General features: G+C 34.0%; 1 protein-coding gene across 3 annotated transcripts in view; it reads right to left on the bottom strand.

Moving 5' to 3' along the window:
• The window catches only part of VPS13C (vacuolar protein sorting 13 homolog C), a 176,398-nt gene that overhangs the window by 20,676 nt on the left and 134,892 nt on the right, over positions 1–20,830 (bottom strand). For all 3 annotated transcript variants that reach the window (XR_004348280.1, XM_032621285.1, XM_032621287.1), the window contains exons 60-72: positions 19,950–20,054; positions 19,039–19,203; positions 17,372–17,500; positions 16,950–17,083; positions 15,112–15,238; positions 11,548–11,783; positions 5,388–5,529; positions 4,208–4,348; positions 3,336–3,417; positions 3,155–3,224; positions 2,427–2,538; positions 2,195–2,308; positions 130–269 (exon numbers count right to left, since the gene is read on the bottom strand). Coding sequence is in view for 2 of the 3 variants with exons in the window: in XM_032621285.1 (XP_032477176.1) it covers positions 130–269; positions 2,195–2,308; positions 2,427–2,538; positions 3,155–3,224; positions 3,336–3,417; positions 4,208–4,348; positions 5,388–5,529; positions 11,548–11,783; positions 15,112–15,238; positions 16,950–17,083; positions 17,372–17,500; positions 19,039–19,203; positions 19,950–20,054 (1,697 nt within the window). In the remaining variant the exon portion in view is untranslated. The remainder of the gene's footprint in view (positions 1–129; positions 270–2,194; positions 2,309–2,426; positions 2,539–3,154; positions 3,225–3,335; positions 3,418–4,207; positions 4,349–5,387; positions 5,530–11,547; positions 11,784–15,111; positions 15,239–16,949; positions 17,084–17,371; positions 17,501–19,038; positions 19,204–19,949; positions 20,055–20,830) is intronic.

Genomic DNA, 20,830 nt, shown 5'->3' with positions numbered 1-20,830 from the left:
ATTCAAGAATAAGTAGTAAGATTTATCATTTTTCGAAGCTAACATTCTAGCACAAATGGAGAGAATTAATATCCAGAAACATCATCCTGATATAAAAACTTCCCCAATACACTTTAACATAACTCTTACTTGAATATAAGGTCATCCACATCAGTCAGAGTAGCACCTATGCTTTTCAATAGCAGATTGACAGAATGAATTGGAATCATTTCCTTGTTTTCTTGGCCTGACTCTTCATCGCCAGAACCCAAAGACAAACTCAAGTGCAACTAAAAGAAAAATAATGTTCAATAAATGAAAACTAAAAACAAAAATATTTACATACATAGAAGCCAGATCGTCCAGATACAAACAAATGGTGTATCTTTCAATTAGAGTCCTAAAGAAAACTACTATTTATTACTCATTAAATTACACTGAACAGCTCTGATTCTCATATTTACCTTTTGATAAAATACAAATCAGTCTGTCCCAAAAATTGAACTACAATTTTATTCAAAGCCTATAAATACCACTGTGTTTATATGGAGGAGACCAAAACGCTTTGCAAAAATAGCATCATCATTTTAAGGAGAAAAATGTGCCAACTGGCCCACAAGTAATCTAACACTTGAAATAATGGACAATCATTTATTTTAATCCAATAAGATAAACAACTTATGGTAACAACTAACAATAACAACTGTGGTATAATCATACCATAATAACAAGTAACAAGAACATGACAATTATGGCAACAATTGGCAAGTTCTAAACAAATTTTTAAAAGAGTAATAAGTTTTTCAGCTTCCACAGACCCTTCAACTCAGTACTTAGCCATGAGATTTTCACATTCCCATTTAGCTTCTTCTACTTTGTGCTGCATCATCATTAGTGCAACAGTGCCAGAAGGCAACAGTACCAGAAGACACAGGCGTAAGGTAATTCAACATGTGTAAGTAAAGCAGATAACTCTCCCTTCTCATTCTGCCAATTCTCTAGGCATTTTCCCTCATTAACAGAGAGCTCAACAGAGGGGACTTGAGGTAAAGCCAAGAAAGCCTGGTTGTTGAGATTTTTTTCTCTGATGTGGACTTTGGCCCATCTTCAGAGTCACAGACTGCTGTGATCCAGGAAAGGTAATCTTAGGTGAAAAGAGATCCAGCTTTTTCCTAGGGCAAAGTCACCATGGAATAAGAAAATGACCATGGTTCATGATCTTAATTACTTAACTTCATGGCACAATTCCCAGTGTGCCTAAAAATACATATAGGTAAATCATCAATCTTTAATACCCCCTAGACTATAAACTCCATAAAGTCATTTTACACCTTCCACAGCAACTCTGATAGCAGGCCTTCAGTAAATAATCTGTTGAAGGTACTGCTCAATCTCATAAAGAACTGATTTTCATTTAATAATGAAAAAGAAGTTGTGCATAATACCACCTAAAACAATATCAATTTTAAACCTAACACTATGGATATGTCTGATAACACCAAACTAATGTATCAATTTAAAATAATAATTGCATTTTATAAATCTATCCATTTAGCTGAATGGATTGGTGAATGCAACTAAAAATAATGTGCTATAAACAGTTTTGGGGACTGTAAAGGATCATCAATATTTTAAAAGAGTTACTTAATTGTAACTCTGGCCCATTACACAAGTTTAGAGCTTCATGGTTGACAGCATTTGTGAATTCTCTAAGCAGTCACCTTCCCCTATAAAAGCTAAAAAGAATAACAAAAGGAGATAAGGAAATGGGTTCATAAAGTACAAAATCAGGCAAGTGAAAGGTATCCAATTTTCCACTCTCTTAGTTACAATCAAATTTTGGAAGGGTGAAAAACACCGCATCAACAGTATAATACCTACTTCAGCATTTTCACATTCTGGTTAGGAAACCCATTATAGCTTTCTATTCAGACAGTGACAGCAGTTATAAAGTGCAACCAAAACATTAAACATTGGTGAGCACTTCTTTGCTTAATTAAGAAATGCTTTTGTCAGCTTTTTCCTTGAAGAAAGGGGTTATTAATTCAAGACTAGAAAGCACGCTCTGGTGGTTTCTCTGTGGGAATTATGGTTGTACATATGTCAGAGAACTGTCTTAATTATTTCAATTAATCAAACAGAATTCCCACCAAATACTTGATGCAACAAATTAAAACCCATATTTGTACAGTACAGTATAGTAATTATAACAAACCTTAATAGGAGAAATATGGAAAATTTCAAAGAAACTAAGAATGGACGTATCAGTCACTGAGGTCTCCACTAATTCTGTGTTTATAGCATCAGAGTCTTCCTGGATTAACTCTGTCTGAAAAACATTAATCAAGAATTTCTATTTTAATTTTTTTTCCTACTACAATTAGTGCAAAGAATGGTTGATTTAATTTTTTTACTTTATAATTTTCCCAAGAAATAAAAATTATTACCCATTTTCTTTCGGCTTCAGGGTCAGCTATTGGGGTAAACAGTGCAGTAATAGCTCCTAGAAACCCCTGATCAACTTTTAAGGCCATTTCCTGAATGAGAACCATAAAATACCTAAGGAAAAAAAAAATTTTAAGTGGAAAAGGTTTTTTTTAAGATGAAAAAGGCTTTCTATCAAACCTTGTAATTTTCCATGCTAAAACTTTGATTTTGGCCAAAAACCACAGCGAGATCTTGTTCCTTGATCTTTAAAAAAAAGTGTTATGTTAACAAGATCAAAGTCTACTTAGACTGAGATTTTTTTTTTTTCATTATAGTGAAGGTTTCACTAGAGGTAATACTGCTGTATTAACACTTAGCATTTAAAGTCCCGAATTCCATATTTAAGGGACAAAAGCAAAGACGATGTAGCACGTATTACTTAATTTTTAAAGTCCACAGGAATTACTTTAAAGAACACACCTCACAAACACACTTATCATTTGTATTTCACTATTTTATATCCTAATGGAAGTTACAAAGGAGAGAAAGTGGTTGAAGGAATTTTACTTTAAAATATATATTATTAAAATAAGTTTCAATATAGAAAATCACTTGACCAAAAGTAGACTGATATGTTCAGGTGGATAATAATTTTTATACAGAAGTCACTTTCAAAAGAGAAAAATTTATTTTCAAAGTAGATTCTCATTTTAAATTCCTTTAGATAAATAAGGGAATCTTTACTTACTTGAACTGTAAGACTTTACTGTACTCATTAAATCTTGTGATGACACTCACATCAATGAAAGGTTTGGGTTCTAAAAGGAAGAAAGAAAACAGGAAAAAGACAATCAAGCTTTATAATAGGTCAAAATAATGTCTACTCAACTTTTATATACAGGGTATATCTCAATTTAATTTCTTTTTACCTGAATCCAAAGCAATAGATTTTGGAGGGGCCACAGGATGAAATACAACAGGGAACACTGTACCTGGTAACTGACTATCAACCTGACAAAAAAAAAAAAAAGAAAACTGATTCAGCAGGACTTGAAATAATTTAAATTTAAACTTTTGTTTCAGAGACAATATTATAGATGATGCCACTAATTGCATCATAAATAAGTATCTGTATGTATATGTGCTGCTATTAAAAGTTTCACTTTAAATCTAAAATTCTTATAAATCTCACCAAGGGCAAGCTTTTACATAAAGGAATATATAAACATCCTCATAATTGCATTAAAATTGTGCAGCATGAACACCATTAATGGAAATATTTGTACCTATGGACCATGTGAGATTTCATCTATCTATTATTTAAATAAAAATTTAAGTAGAGACCAGATATGAAATTAGAGGTTAGGTATTAAGAAAAAAATTAAAATGTCCGAAATAGCAGTAATCGGTAGTTAAAAGCAAGAGATGGAGAGACAGAGGAAAGGAGCAAGCAAACAAGCAGACAAAAACAGCCTCCAGTAAAGCCCCACTCATTCCCATATAGAAGGACAAAAGAAAATCCTATTTTGGGATCCTATGACAAATACAAAGGAATATTAAAAATAACAATTTCAGTGTAAGAAAACACTCTGGCAGGCGAACTGGTCAAATTAAAGTCTCAACGGTCATTTAGCCTTGGATGGTGAATCTACAGGAATATGTGGAAGAAGGAGAATAAATGTATAAACAAAAAGAAAGATACCAACTATGATGCACGATAGAATCTTGTTAAAAAAAAAAATTCAGACCCAAGATTCCCAAACTGATTAGATATATCTACTGAATAGGATGATAATGTTACCTGAAGCCAATACAATCTGGCCCTTAAACTTCTTTGGTGAGGAGACTGCTTAAATTCAACCTGAATTCCTGATAAAAAATCTCGCTTTATAGGGCACCGAACAGGGAGGCGCATTTCCATTGGGTCTTTGCCAAAATTTACCTGGAAAAAAAGTACACATGTTTGTGATAAACTGGTATGAGCAGTGAAGCCCATTTTATATATCCACTTACAAACTGAAAAGGAAAAGTATCTTAATCTCTTGGTCTCATCAAAAGATCTACCTTAAGATGATCTGCAGTTGAGATACTGGAAGCAGAATCATCACTTTTCTACCAAGGTTATAAGGAAAACAAGAAAACAATTGGAGAACTTTTCAACTATATAAATTATACTTAAAAAAAAAAAGCCATGCTTTTTACATTTTAAAAACCTCAATTGTAATGGATAATTCTAGATAACACTTAAACTTTGTTTTAACAAAGTTAAACAAGGAATAGTTAATAGCTTATTTACATCTGACACTAATTGTAGAGTGTTTTTTCATTTGAGCATGACCAACACTTAACAGGGATGGGCGTGGGATTGGGGAGCATATCTGGTGACAATGCAGACTCAACCATTAAAGACAAAGAGCAACCCAAATTGTATGACTGAACCTGCAGTCAAGCTTCTGGGGTCTTCTCGGAGCAAAAGTGACTTTCAGTTTCAACAGTGTAGGGGCCTATGTAGAGTACACATTTACATGTGTACATCTACTCATGTCCTACAATCATTCACATTTAATGAATTTAATTGAGCAAGTTTTCTATAGAGTTTTCATCACTGATATATACAATTTTGCACAGCCTTTATTTAGCAATATATATTGGTATCATTCAGAATAGGAAAAGTTTCAATAAGCAATCTTAATTTCTCCATAATCTTCCTAAAAACAAGTTACATGAAACTATCTGCTTTGCAAATAGAAGAAATTATAAAAATGCAGATAAGAAACGTATTTAGATAATGTTTCATACTATATGATTCAACAATGTATTTTAATTTAAAATGTACTAATAAATTTTACTAGTTATACCAATCCTACAAATTAATTAGTTTCTGCATACACATTTTTACTTGGATAGTGAAATTTTATTTACCACCACCAGAAGCGACAAAATACATATATAGGAAACAAAACAAAACAATTTTGGTATACCTCAAAATTATCATCTAGTTTAATCCAGCCAAGGTCTCTTGATTCTAGATATTTCTTATAGGACTTTTCCAATAAAATTATCTGCTTTTGACTAAATGGCTTCCATTTCTGTTTTGGTTTCATCTCCCAAACAACACCAGAACTAAAACAATTCACAAAGAAAATTAATTAAATTAAATACATATTTTACGTTGTGGAACTGTCATTCAACTCCAAATTGTTGCAACTGTCAACCACCTATGAAAACCACATTTATACATGAGATTTTTTTAAAATACCAAAATATATCTGTGTTATAAAAGTGCATAAGGAAAAGAGGCAGGGGAAAATCTTTTTGTCACACGTTGACATCAATGAGCTAAGGGACCAGCAAACTTTTTTCATATGGGGATATTTTAGGCTTTGTGAGCTGAGACAAAATCAAAATTATTATGTAGGTACTTAAATAACAAGAGAGATAAAACACTTCCATACATTTTTTAATTGATGAAATTCAAAATGTAAAAACAACAATTGGGCACAATTTTTAAAAACAAGTCTATTAATGAGAAAAACCTTTCTCCCTCCCTCGCTTCCTCCCTTCCTTTTTATTGAGGTATAGTTGACATATAACATTACTTAGTTTCAGATGTACAACATAATGATTTGATATTTGTATATACTGTAAAACTATCACCACAGTAACAGTTAACTTCCATTACCATACATAGTTACAAAAAAATTTTTTTACACTTCTTTTGTGGGGGTGACAACTTTTCACGTAATTAGGGCTCAAAGTGTTCCCTATTTTCAAAATCTATTGCAAATGCTCAGCTGTTAATGCTGATCTGAAATGAGCATCTTTAAAAATGTCCTTTCATGCAGAGATACTGTCAAATACTGATTTCAATCTAAGAGAATATTAGTTTAACTAAGCATATGTATCGCTTGTAATACATGTGTAAAATTCTATTCTATATTAGAAAAATTCTAGATCTAATTTTAAATTCTGTTTCCTACTCTATTAGATTCTTCTCTTGATTGTTGCCTTTTAGCATGTCAATACATTACAAATCAATCACTTAGGATTGAAGTTTAGGTAGAAGCTCTTTCATTAATAGTTAAATGAATTTTGAAATGTGGAAATTTTCTTTGTACTTGCCCTGAGGTTGGAAAACATGTTGTTGGAACTGTAGTTGTAGGTCACAGAATATATCCACCAGCTCCAGACTTGTGTGGGGTTGGAGATAGCACTTCTTGTTTTAACTTTGGACAGCAGAGGAAATATATAAAATAGACTAACATTATTTGCGATTCAAATGTTAGTTGTCATCAAAATGACTTTGCTGTTTTACTCTCTGCTTTTAGGGTGAATTTACTATCAATTCTGCAGCAAAAGCTAACTTCCAAAGCCATTCAGTGTTCAGTAATAGTGGCTGAGGGCTTCCCTGGTGGTGCAGTGGTTTAGAGTCCGCCTGCCAATGCAGGGGACACGGGTTTGTGCCCCAGTCCGGGAAGATCCCACATGCCACAGAGCGGCTGGGCCCATGAGCCATGACCGCTGAGCCTGCGCGTCCAGAGCCTGTGCTCCGCAACGGGAGAGGCCACAACAGTGAGAGGCCCGCGTACCACAAAAAAAAAAAAAAAAAAAAGAAAGCTGGAGTAGCAATACTCATATCAGATAAAACAGACTTTAAAATAAAGAATGTTACAAGAGACAAGGAAGGACACTACATAATGATCAAGGGATCAATCCAAAAAGAAGATATAACAATTATAAATATATATGCACCCAACATAGGAGCACTTCAATACATAAGGCAACTGCTAACAGCTATAAAAAAGGAAATCGACAGTAACACAATAATAGTGGGGGACTTTTAACACCTCACTTACACCAATGGACAGATCACCCAGACAGAAAAGTAATCAGGACACACGAGCCTTAAATGACACAATAGACCAGACAGACTTAACTGATATTTATAGGACATTCCATCCAAAAACAGCAGACTACACTTACTTCTCAAGTGCACATGGAACATTCTCCCAGATAGATCACATCTTGGGTCACAAATCAAGCCTTGGTAAATTTAAGAAAACTGAAATCATAACAAGCATCTTTTCTGACCACAACGCTATGAGATTAGAAATCAATTAGAGGGAAAAAAACATAAAAAACACAAACACATGGAGGCTAAACAATACTTTACTAAATAACCAAGAGATCACTGAAGAAATCAAAAAATACCTAGAGACAAATGACAATGAAAACACGACAACCCAAAACCTACGGGATGCAGCAAAAGAAGTTCTAAGAGGGAAGTTTATAGCAATACAAGCCTACCTCAAGAAACAAGAAAAATCTCAAATAAACAATCTAATGTTACACCTAAAGGAACTAGAGAAAGAAGAACAAACAAAACCCAAAGTTAGTAGAAGGAAAGAAATCATAAAGATCAGAGCAGAAATAAATGAAATAGAAACAAAGAAAACAGCAAAGATCAATAAAACTAAAAGCTGGTTCTGTGAGAAGATAAACAAAATTGATAAACCATTAGCCAGACTCATCAAAAAAAGAGGAAGAGGACTCAAATCAATAAAACTAGAAATGAAAAAGGAGAAGTTACAACAGATACCACAGAAATACAAAGCATCCTAAGAGACTACTACAAGCAAATCTATGCCAATAAAATGGACAACCTGGAAGAAATGGACAAAGTTTTAGAAAGGTATAACCTTCCAAGACTGAACCAAAAAACTGCAGAGGAAGGAACTCTTCCAAAAATTGCAGAGGAAGGAACACTCCCAAATTCATTCTATGAGGCCACCATCATCCTGATACCAAAACCGGACAAAGATACTACAAAAAAAGAAAATTACAGACCAATATCACTGACGAATATAGATGCAAAAATTCTCAACAAAATACTGGCAAACAGAATCCAACAACACATTTAAAGGATCATACACCATGATCAAGTTGGATTTGTCCCAGGGACGCAAGGATTCTTCAATACACGCAAATCAATCAATGTGATACACCATATTAACAAATTGAGGAATAAAAACCATATGATCATCTCAATAGATGCAGAAAAAGCTTTTGACAATATTCAACACCCATTTATGATAAAAACTCCCCAGAAAGTGGGCATAGAGGGAACCTACGTCAACATAACAAAGGCCATATATGACAAGCCCACAGCAAACATCATTCTCAATGGTGAAAAACTGAAAGCACTTCCTCTAAGACCAGGAACAAGAAAAGGATGTCCACTCTCGCCACTATTATTCAACATAGTTTTGGAAGTCCTAGCCATGGCAATCAGAGAAGAAAAAGAAATAAAAGGAATACAAATGGAAAAGAAGAAGTAAGGCTGTCACTGTTTGCAGATGACGTGATACTATATAGAGAATCCTAAAGATGCCACCAGAAAACTACTAGAACTAATCAATGAATTTGGTAAAGTTGCAGGATACAAAATTAATGCACAGAAATCTCTTGCATTCCTATACACTAACAATGACAAATCTGAAAGAGAAATTAAGGAAACACTCCCATTTACTACTGCAACAAAAAGAATAAAATACCTAGGAATAAACCTACCTAGGGAGACAAAAGATCTGATCTGTATTCAGAATCTATAAGACACTGATGAAAGAAATTAAAGATGATACAAACAGATGGAGAGATACACTGTGTTCTTGGATTGGAAGAATCAATATTGTGAAAATGACTATATTACCCAAAGCAATCTACAGATTCAATGTAGTCCCTATCAAATTACCAATGGCATTTTTTACAGAACTAGAACAAAAAAAATCTTAAAATCTGTATGGAGACACAAAAGACCCCAAATAGCCAAAGAAGTCTTGAGGGAAAAAAACAGAGCTGGAGTCAGTCAAAACCTGACTTCAGACTATACTACAAAGCTACAGTACAAAGCTACAGTAATCAAGACAATATGGTACTGGCACAAAAACAGAAACACAGACCTATGGAACAGGAAAGCCCAGAGATAAACCCATGCACCTATGGTCAACTGACCTACAACAAAGGAGGCAAGAATATACAATGGAGAAAAGTGGTGCTGGGGAAACTGGACAGCTACATGTAAAAGAATGAAATTAGAACACTCCCTAACACCATACACAAAAATAAACTCAAAATGGATTACAGACCTAAATGTAAGACCGGACACTATAAAACTCTTAGAGGAAAACAGAGGAAGAACACTCTTTGACATAAATCACAGCAAGATCTTTTTTGATCCACCTCCTAGAGTAATGGAAATAAAAACAAAAATAAACAAATGGGACCTAGTGAAACTAAAAGCTTTTGCAAAGCAAAGGAAACTACAAACAAGACAAAAAGACAACCCTCAGAATGGGAGAAACTATTTGCAAACGAATTGACAAAGGATTAATCTCCAAAATGTATAAACAGCTCATGCAGCTCAATATTAAAAAAACAAACAACCCAATCAAAAAATGGGCAGAAGACCTAAACAGACATTTTTCCAAGTAAGACAAACAGATGGCCAAGAGGCACATGAAAAGCTGCTCAACATCACTAATTATTATAGAAATGCAAATCAAAACTACAATGAGGTATCACCTCACACCAGTTAGAATGGGCAACATCAGAAAATCTACAAACAACAAATGCTAGAGAGGGTGTGGAGAAAAGGGAACCCTCTTGCACTGTTGGTGGGAATGTAGATTGATACAGCCACTATGGAGAACAGTATGGAGGTTCCATAAAAAAACAAAAATAGAATTACCATATGACCCAGCAATCCCACTACTGGGCATATACCCAGAGAAAACCGTAATTCAAAAAGACACACGTACCCCAACGTTCACTGCAGCACTATTTACAATAACCAGGTCATGGAAGCAACCTAAATTCCCATCAACAGACAAATGGATAAAGAAGATGTGGTACATATACACAATGGAATATTACTCATCATAAAAAGGAACGAAATTGGGTCATTTGTTGAAATGTGGATGGATCTAGAGAGTGTCATAAAGAGTGAAGTAAGTCAGAAAGAGAAAAACAAATATCGTATATTAACACATATATGTGGAACCTAGAAAAATGGTACAGATGAACCGGTCTGCAGGGCAGAAATAGAGACACAGATGTAGAGAACAAACATATGGACACCAAGGGGGGAAAGCGGCGGGGGGCTGCAGTAGTGGTGTGATGAACTGGGAGATTGGGATTGACATGTATACACTAATATGTATAAAATGCATAACTAATAAGAACCTGCTGTATAAAAAAATAAAATTCTAAAAATAAAAAAGATTTTCATATTTAGTTAAAAATACTATACAATAATGAAACGTACAGCCAAGAGAATATATCAGTCATACATACATAAATGTACTAATATTACATTAATGGTATGTATAATACCATTTATTGAACCCTTAATCTGTCAGGTGTTGCACAAAGAGCATTACATACATGATCTCTTTATTTCCTTAATTTTATACTTCACTGAACAAACACATGATTATCGATAGACTCTATGCTTGTTATACTTGGTAACCATTCCCCCCAATAGTCTCCAAAGAAGAATGAGTCTTTTACTAAAGTTAGTGTGATTGAAACACCAAAACAGTTAAATTCAAATATTTTTCTTAGATAGGTATAAGCACAATCAGAGGAAATACCTGGCTCCATCATTATTAAAAAGTTCTAAATGAGTAGCCAATAAAGATTACGTACCCACGTCCACTACTGCCTGCCTGCTCTATAAATAACCCTTTCTACCGGTGTACACAACTTGCTGTTGGCATCCCCCACCCACACCAGTTTCTCCAGCCTCTACAGCACCACTGCACGTGCACATACTTCTTTGTAGCTTTTCCTGGTGTTTTTATAATTAGTTCCAAAAATGTACAAACAAACAACAAAGAAAGAAGCAAACCTCTTTCTTGCCCCACCAACTGATGAGTATTATAAGGGCAAAGACATGATCTTAGTCATCTTTCTAACCTAGGGGCTTTTCAACTAGCAGTGAAAACAGTTGTTCAGTAAGTTTTGCTGAAAGAATTGCATAGTAAGCAAATTCAGAACAGGTATCTGTCTATACTCATCAAACCTGATATTACGAACTCAATGCCTTTTCAAGATTTCTGATACCTTATCTTTCTTTCATACCTGGTTATCCCAATATACGAAACTTCCTGCTTGTTTTCATTGTTAACCAGTGAAAGCCCAAGACTATGGAGAGAAAAAGTTATTTCATGATTGGCCTGCTCCATTTCTTCTGCCTGCAGTGCTTTGGAAACCAAGGCAACATCATCAGTGAAAAGCAAAACTCTCTGGCGCCCATCTAGAAATGATACCCAGTGTATCTGGATGTTTGCATCATATGGAAACTGTCCACATTCATCCTGTGGGAAAGAGAGACTTCATATTAAAACCACAAACAGTAAGCTTTTATTACATAAAGTTGAACTGTAGTAGCTGAGAAAGCATGACTATAAATCAGAAAATTATCAAAAAAACAAATTAAAGTGATAATCTGTTTTCAAACATACTCACCAATTTTTTCAAACAGTAACAAAGATTAATAGTGCTTAATTCTTTTAAACCTTAGTTTGAGTTACCTCGTTAGTGCTCAAAGGTCACTTAGCAGGGACAAGAGTATCCCTCAATGGCACCAATACCATAAGATGCTTACTTGTCTCCCAGATGGAGAACAGAATGGTTTAGAAATGTATTGGAAAAGTAACCTCAGGTAAAACTAACCTGGTTTATTTTTAGGTTTTAATAACGTATAACACTGCAAATACGTATATAAATCACATTGTTAAATAGTCAAACTACGGTGATCAGTACTAAGTTTCAATAATAAGAAGTTTCAATAAGAAGAGCCTTCTTGGCTGACAGTCTCACATAGCATTTAAAAATATGAGGCTTGATTTGGTGAGTGTCTTCAGAGATTTATATAATGATTTTTCTCTCATTCTGGACTTAACATAAATATAACAACAGTTCGTTTCAGCAGGCAGTATAAGTTCCTAATATGTGCTTTTCATTTCATACTTCCTTGGAAAACAAAAACCAAAACCAAATAAATAAAGGATGTTACCAAAAGCATAGGAACGGTTGGTATTTGTTGTCTACAATTTACCTATTGCTTTTAACATATGTCAAAGTAGGCTGTGTAATTTTTTTACTCTAACATGATCAAATTTTGTAAATGTTCCAGAGATACCTACTAAGAAGGTGAATTCTCTCCTTGTAAACTACAAAATTTGATACATAGCTTGGTTCAGTCTTAGTTATCATTCAAATACTCTCTAATCCCATTTGTTTTTCATCTATTTGATCTGTTAAAAATTAAATGAGGTGTGTTAAAATATCCTCAGGCAACTGTGTTTCAGTTCACTTCCAACACTTTAAGTTTCACATTTTGATTCAATATTCACTGCATGAAGGTTTATGGCTATCATGCCTTCCTTGTCACATTATCATATTCTATTTAATGACTTTGAATGCTTTGAACTATAGTTGCTCAGAAATTAAAATCAACAATTTTTATTTTTGTTTGTTAAATCTTTACCATGTCTTCTGCTTTCAACTTTTTGTATTAGTTCAGTTAAAACAGATCTCATGTAAGTAGCATTTGGTTAGAAACTAATTTTTAACTTAATCTGAATGTGGTCTTTTAATAGGAGAATTTAAACCATTTTCATTTACTGGCACAACTGATGGAAAGCATGGTTTGGTGGGGAAAGTCCGTGAACTGTGAAGTCAGACAGACCTGGTTTTGAATTCTAACCAGCAGTTCTAAGTTCCAATCATAAGAATTAATGATACTATATGACAAGCATTAACACACGATATACACTCAATAAAAGGTATTTGCCACTTTCTATATACTTCCTTAGGTTTCCTTCTTTTACTATAAGGGCAAATTTTTCTTTATTTTCATTTTCTTAATTAATTGTTTTAGAATTCTTTTATCACTGATTTTGGTTCTACTAATTGGTATCTTTAAAAAAAAACCCATCATCTTTGATCTATATCTGCTAAAATTTAGGATTAAAATGGTGTTAATACAGTATGTTCAGAATATACTGTTTCCCTGCTCCCCTTTCACTTTATTTTGTTGTCTTTGTCTTTTATTTCACCATCTTTCTCCTTTTTCATAGTTGTCATATCTTTATAACTTTGGGGAACTCAGGCATACATTCTGAAATTTTTCTCTGGTTCTCCTGTAGTAAAAAAATTTTCAGAAGTATAATCAGCCTCTGACTCTTTAGGATAATGTTACGTTTTTCTCCTGAACTATTTTTTTCACAAACTCCATGTTTTTTTTTAACTGTTTATTCACACTTAATGAGGAAAGTGCTTTCCAATACTATAAGGATTTTCTCTGAATTCCCACCTGGGCCTGAGCAGAATTCCCCTCTCAGATCAACCCAAGGCACAAGGAAATGGGTAACTGCCTTGCTTCTAGCTCAAGTTTCATAATCTGGCAGATTACCTGCTGACTGAGGCACACTTATCTACTTTTCTTACTGCCTGGTTCTCTAACACCAAACAGAATAGAGACATTTAAAACCACAATCCCGTGAATACACTATTACCAGGATTCTTCATGATTTTGCCTTAATTTACAGACCTGGATATCCTCCTTCAGGATGGCATTACCACTTTCTCTCCAGGGCCTGTATACCACTTTCTGGGATTTGTGGTTGCTGAGGAGCATGAAATGTGAGGAGAAGGAAAATAACACCAGCATAGTACAGGGACCCCTGGTTGAGCTACCATGTCTCTGAGCCAGAGACCTAAGAGTAACAGGGAATTTAAGCTCCTCTCTACCACTTACAAACCTTGAAGGTTTTTCTGTTGTAAAAAGTAAAGCATAATAAGCAGGCAATAGAGCTCCATCGAATTGTCATGGCAAAAATCACTCCAAGAATCTCATAACTATCAGTCTGATTTTTCAAAGGTGGGTAAGTCTATCTCTTTTATGGGTATTTCAGAGGGAATATAGGAGAGGATAATTCAGTCACTGTTGGCCAATTACTATTTTAAATAACCAAGAAAGCTTTTCTAACAACTGGCATTATCAGACAATGGAATATGATGACACTGTATGAACTTTTCAGGATAGAACACATTCCTACAGAAACTAGGTGCTCATGGAAGAGCAATGGCTATATTAGAGGGAGGCTGGCAGATGAATTCTTAAGCCCTTCCCAAAGTCTAAGAGTCTAGGAAATAACATATTTAATTAATTTAGCTACCTAAATATTGTTTCAATAAATATTTTATTAAATTTCTTATATGGGATGATTTGCATACTGTCAGACTCCTTTAATTAACAAAACATATGGCTTTGATAGGGAAAACATGCCTAAAAATTCTCACAGCTAACAGTGGTACGCACATGTTCAAGATAAAGTTGTTTTTCACTTAGGCTCAAAATTCCTTTCTTTAAAAAAAAGTAAATAAAAAAGTACTTCCCTGGTCTTAGGCAAGCTGAAACAGGCCTATTTTTAAAAACTGTAAATAAGTATTGGACTGATCTAGGACAAAATATTGGTATGAACTCTTCGCAATCTAAAGCCAAAAAGTAACTTATTTTGAAAATACTTTCAATTCATTTTTAGTTCAGTAAAAACAAAGATGACTGCGTGAAGCTAACTTGTCTAATTCCTTTGTTATCAGGTACTTCATACAGCACTCATTCACATCAAATGGTACCTTTAACAGATCATGTTCCCCAGCATTTGCTGCATAACTCCATATAAGTTTTCTGGTACCAGTGGGATCTGCCCAGGCAAAGAGTCGAACTTGTCTTGGCAGCAATACCATTTCTTCCTGTGACCCGCTGAAATGCAAGCAACAGAGGGAAGATTAAAACATCCTGGCCTTGAGAAACCTAGACCCGTGGTTTATTGAGGAAAGGACTGGCGCAAACATCTTATAAAATTGCCTTTGTTAATAAAACACAACTCTGCCTAAAAATAAGTACCCTAAAATGTCCAATTAACTAACGATTTTGAAGCTTGAGGGAACAGAATACTGCCCTTTCTGAAGTTGCAGTATACTCTGAACTGATCTAGGCAAGATCACACTAATGAAATTCATCAGAGTTCATCTACAGAAAAGGCTGTAAATAGTAAAAATTTTTTTTAATTAAAAAAAAAATTTATTTGGCTGTGCTGGTCTTAGTTGTAGCATGCAGGATCTTCATTGCCGTGTGCAGGATCTTCATTAGGGCATGTGGAATCTTTAGTTGCGGCATCTGGAATCTTTAGTTGCGGCATGTGGGATCTAGTTCCCTGACCAGGGATCAAACCCGGGACCCCTGCATTGGGAGCACAGAGTCTTAACCACTGGACCACAAGCGAAGTCCCAATAGTAAATTTTTTAGTAGCAGAAGAACTTTACTTGGTGCTCAAATTTAAGATTTTAATCAAATGCAACGCATAAGAAATAAGCTCAGAGGGAAAAAAAAAATTTGGTCCATGTACCACTGCTACTCAAAGCGTGGTCTGTGGACCAGCAGCATTAGTATTACCTGGAGGCTTGCTGGAAAGTGCAAAATTCTGGGCCCCACTTAAAACCTACTAAATCAGAACCTACATTTTAACAAGATTTCTAAGGGATCTTAATATTGATACTTAAGTTTAGAAGTATTGGTCTGGATAATACAAAAGACTTTCCAGAGAACTAAAATAAAAAGTAACCCAATTAGGGTTTAATCCCAATGTATGCTTTTAAATCTCTCAGCAGATTCAAGCCATGAGAGTTATGAATACGTTAAATCTGCAAGGCATTATTTTATATATATACATATATAATGTATATTACTATTTTATATTTTATATATACATATAAAATAATGCCTTGAAGATTTATAATAATAATTCTTTGCAAATATATATTACATATTTTAAGGATTTAAAGCTATCTGTTATATCATTATTTAATGGCATTACCCAAGCCAAATGATAGCACAGACAAGAACAACAAAATTCCTATCAGCCTGTACTATAATACATTCAACACCACTACTTAATCTTCTACTTTAATCTTTCTTTAATCTTCTGCCCTCTTATTTAATCTTCTACTATTCCTACCAAAAAACTAGATACAGATTTACAGGGAGCGGTTCACTGAGCACCACCAGACTACAAAAGAATGATAATACTTAAACAGGTTCACAGTTCCTTACGTGCAATTCTGAAGTTTAAAAAGCTCCGAAACTCCAAATATTTTTCTCTAAGTTTGGTGTCAAACATCATGTGGCAGCAAAACTTGATCTGAACTGATGTGAAACTGTTAACGGTTTCATTTATCCCACTTACTGTGAAGGTTCACAACTTTTGCTACAGGAATACTAATGTGTTTGGTTATAGAGTACTGTCTCAAAACCTGCTACGGGTATTATCAATAAACATCATGTATCCCTATTGCCTTTCTAAAATCTGAAAACATGTAGAATGTGAAACATACCTAGCTCCAAGTATTTCCTAGAAGGGACTATGGACCAGTAAAAGCAAATCAGATTTTCCAAGAACCCTTTTTTTTCATACCTCTGTTTATATGTGAGGATGTTCCATGGTGTGTGGTTTACTATTAGGGCAGGTGCGGATCCCTCATGGTAATCAGAAAAGCTTATGACAGTTGAATGTGGAGCGGTATCTACATCCACCAAGATACCCCCATTCTATTGTAGAAAAAAAAAAAGAGTATGTTTGAGGTATTGGTTTAAACTGCACATGGTACATTTACAATTTCAATCACTTATATAGATATTACAAAGTTCGTTTTCCTAAGTTCTTACTGAAAAGCACACTGGCTCTGATCTCTTACAAATATATGTACAGCATTATATATTGATATTTTAGTATACCTTCAATTAATTATCAGTATATTTTATAGCATGTCTTAATAAAATGTTTTAAAGCAAACTTTAAAAATCAAAGACATTTTATTTTAAAACAGGAAAACTTACCAGATCTTCTAAGCTCAATAAAGTACCATTATCCTGTTGGTTATAAAAGAATGGCTTGGAGGATCCTTCATAGCCCACCACTCTCACACAAAGTTTGCCTGAACATTTTTCAGGCCAAAATGGAAGGTACTGAAAATATAAAAGTTAATATCAGTCTTAAAACAATACTACAGTATAAATAAAACAGTGGCTAATAAAGTTTCCAATTCTAATTCAGATCATGATTCAATTATTACTAAGTTTCTTAAAATAGCCCCTCTCCATCTAATATTAAGATTACTGACAATATAATGATTATTTATGAAGCCAAAGAAACTCCATCAGAAGAATAGTTATATAATAAGACTAGTTATATTAGTCTTTTCATACTTACAGAATAATTACAATGTGAGAAACAAGTGCTATTAAGAACATCTCAAGTATCTTGAATATTTAAAAATTATAATCTTAATAACATTTGCTTTTATGTATAACCCATTTTAATTCCTTAATCACCATGAATTCTTTCACAGAGTATCTTATCCTAGATAAACCAGAAGACAACTGAAGGCAGAGGACCTTGCTGGAAGTCCTGACACTATCCTCCAGGCTGTCTGATCTTAATCAAATCATGCACCTTTTTGAGCCTGTTTCCTTATCTGTAAAACTGAGATCTTAGTTCCTAAAAAGAAAGTTCCCTCTGTTATAGAATACTGGGTAAATTCTATTTCTAAAAAACAATACTACTGCTATCAAACTCACATCAAAGATAAAAAGATAAGGAGCATTTATTTGCTACCAAGTCTATGGAGATCATTCCATGTGCCTTGGAAAGGCCATGCCTCTTAGAGGTCTGTGTTTGTAGTGTAATTGGAATCCTTCTCTTAACCCTTTGCTAAATATTTTTTTAAATAATTTTAGAATTCTTTTGAGATATACAGAAGAACAGTCCTATCCTTAAGTCAGGTGGCTTGGTTGAAAAGTCGGGCAAATTCAAGCAACTAACACTTGTCTTTGCATCTGTCCTCTCCCCACTCTTTCCTTTTTCTCTTCACGTTTCATCTTGTTGAGTCTGCAAAAGTTTAGTTCAAATGCCAGATCTTCTATGTAACTTTTCCTTTTGATCTAGACCACAATGATCTCAACCTCCAATAACTTTACTGACCTAAAAAAGTAAGATTCGATTTCCTTCTCTGTAAAGCAAGGTGGTTGAATTTTTGGAATTTTTCAAGGAAACTTCCAGCTCATCTATTCAGAGATCCTATAACCACCTATAACTTACCATACACTGTCTTTTTCTCCATGTATTAATTTATATGAGTCTTAAGCCCTCCAACAAGATTAGATGCTTCTTGAATACAAAGACGTTACCTTGCTATTGACACAATACATAGTATTTTATGTACATTTTACAGTACATACCCATGTTTATACATATAGGAAGAACTAGAGAATGAGTGTTAACGGTCTAGACTGAGCTAGTGGTAAATATTATCCACAATTTTTTTCTTCTTTTTTAACATATGCTTATAGTATGAAATAAAAGTCTTTCAAAGCTGGCTGTCATATTTTAACCCACAAATATGGTAGCAAAGTGAGTATGACAAAGAGATATACATAATTCTTATTTATATGTCTATATTTATTTGTACATTTTAGGAGCCAGTTGTATTAAAGGAAAATATTACCTCTGAAGAAGCAATATAGTTCCATTTATTAGTTGGCATTGAGCCATCAGGTGCAATTTCACCAACTTCTAGTTCTAGTGATGACTTGTTCACAATAGTATAAAAGGGAGTCAAAGTAACTATTCGTGTAAGATTAAAACTGCTCATTTTGATGCTAACACCAACCTGTAAAAAGTAAACAAGCTTATCATTTCCCAGTACTTTACATAGCTTGAAACACACACACACACACACACACACATACACACACACACACCCTATTCACATACAGCCTTCTTAAAATATTTTAAAATTAAGATTTCTTAAATAAAGTAACTGCTAAGAGCCATATTCCATGACTGATTATCTTCTCACTAAGAAGAAAAATTTTGGTTCCTTAGTTTGGCTCCATCAGAAACAAATTCAAGAAGTATCATTCAGTAATTTAACTAACGATGACTTTTAATAACAAACTTAATTTTAAAAAATCCTTTACTTTTTAACATTCCAAAATAAATTGTTTTAAAATTAGTGTACAGGCTCAATTTTTGCTGCTTTATTAACTCTGCTATCAATAAAATAAAATAAACATTTCAAAGTGGTAATAAAACAAGTCAACTTGTATCAGATTATTCAAATTTTCGCAAACTTAAGATTTAAGAAACATTTGGCAGGGAGTGGTATGGAATGCAGATTCTAGTATATTCTGAATATTTACCAAGTTGCTTACTTGTATGGATTCAACTCACTGCCTTAAACTTTGACAAATTTAGGTTTTGCTTTGATACTAGTGGCCCTAGAAATTAGCAGAGAGATATAACAGTCCTCCACGTAATACTATGAATTCACATTTCTGTACCCCTTAGGATCCAGCTCATTTACTGATGAAAATGTGAATGAAATCAAAAGTACATAAGCAAGCAAAATCTTACCAGGTATTCCATATTGTTGGCAGGACACTTCACACATCCATAATTTCCCACTGTATCCAATGAAAAACCACTGGACCATGAACTAGTTGAAATTTTTAACTGTACCTACACCAGAGAACACAAACAATCATAGAAGAAATCTAAAACACTATATTAATTTTACTTGATGGAATGCTGCTAGACCACTAGAAATTTATTTAGTAACATGAGACAGAAAAATATAACCAAAGGCATGCTGCAAATGGGTAACAGAACCACAGAAACTCTAGGGGACAATGTAATATTTAAAAGCAGAGCTCTGACCTTCCCATTCACCTATGCAATGAGTACAGGGAATTTAAAGATGTATACCAATGTGACCTTCTATTATTTGAAAAGGAATTATAATGTAAAATGATATTTTCCAGTGTTAGACTTGATACAGAGCTAACGAATTCTTAAAGTTTTAGCACACAGAGAATTTATGCTTTTAACATTATTCAGCAAACAATAAAGGAAAAGTGTTGTGATTAGCAGAATGGAAGACACAATTCCTGTCTTCAGTGAGCTTCCAACTAAACAAAGAGATAGGAAATACATACTAATAATTATGATGCAAGACTCAATGTGATAACAACTATATAAAAGGGATAATATGCGATCAAGGTGAGAGGGTAAAAAGTTTACTCCTGGCTATGGGATTCAGATAAAGTTGTACAGAAGAGATCTAATTCTGCTCCTGTATTAACCTCCACCTACCCAATAGATTATAAAATACCTGAGTACAACCAGAGGTCAGACACATAAACAGGTACAATATCAAGTATTAATCAAAACTCTAAGACAGGGGTTCTCAAAGTGTGGCCCCTGGACCAGCACCATCAGCAGCATCTGGCAATCTG

The sequence above is a fragment of the Phocoena sinus genome, chromosome 2 (genome assembly GCF_008692025.1).
Source record: "Phocoena sinus isolate mPhoSin1 chromosome 2, mPhoSin1.pri, whole genome shotgun sequence".
NCBI classification, from domain to species: Eukaryota; Metazoa; Chordata; class Mammalia; order Artiodactyla; family Phocoenidae; genus Phocoena; species Phocoena sinus.
The sequence above is the reverse complement of the archived record's forward strand: the minus strand, read 5'-3'. Positions and strand labels throughout refer to the sequence as shown.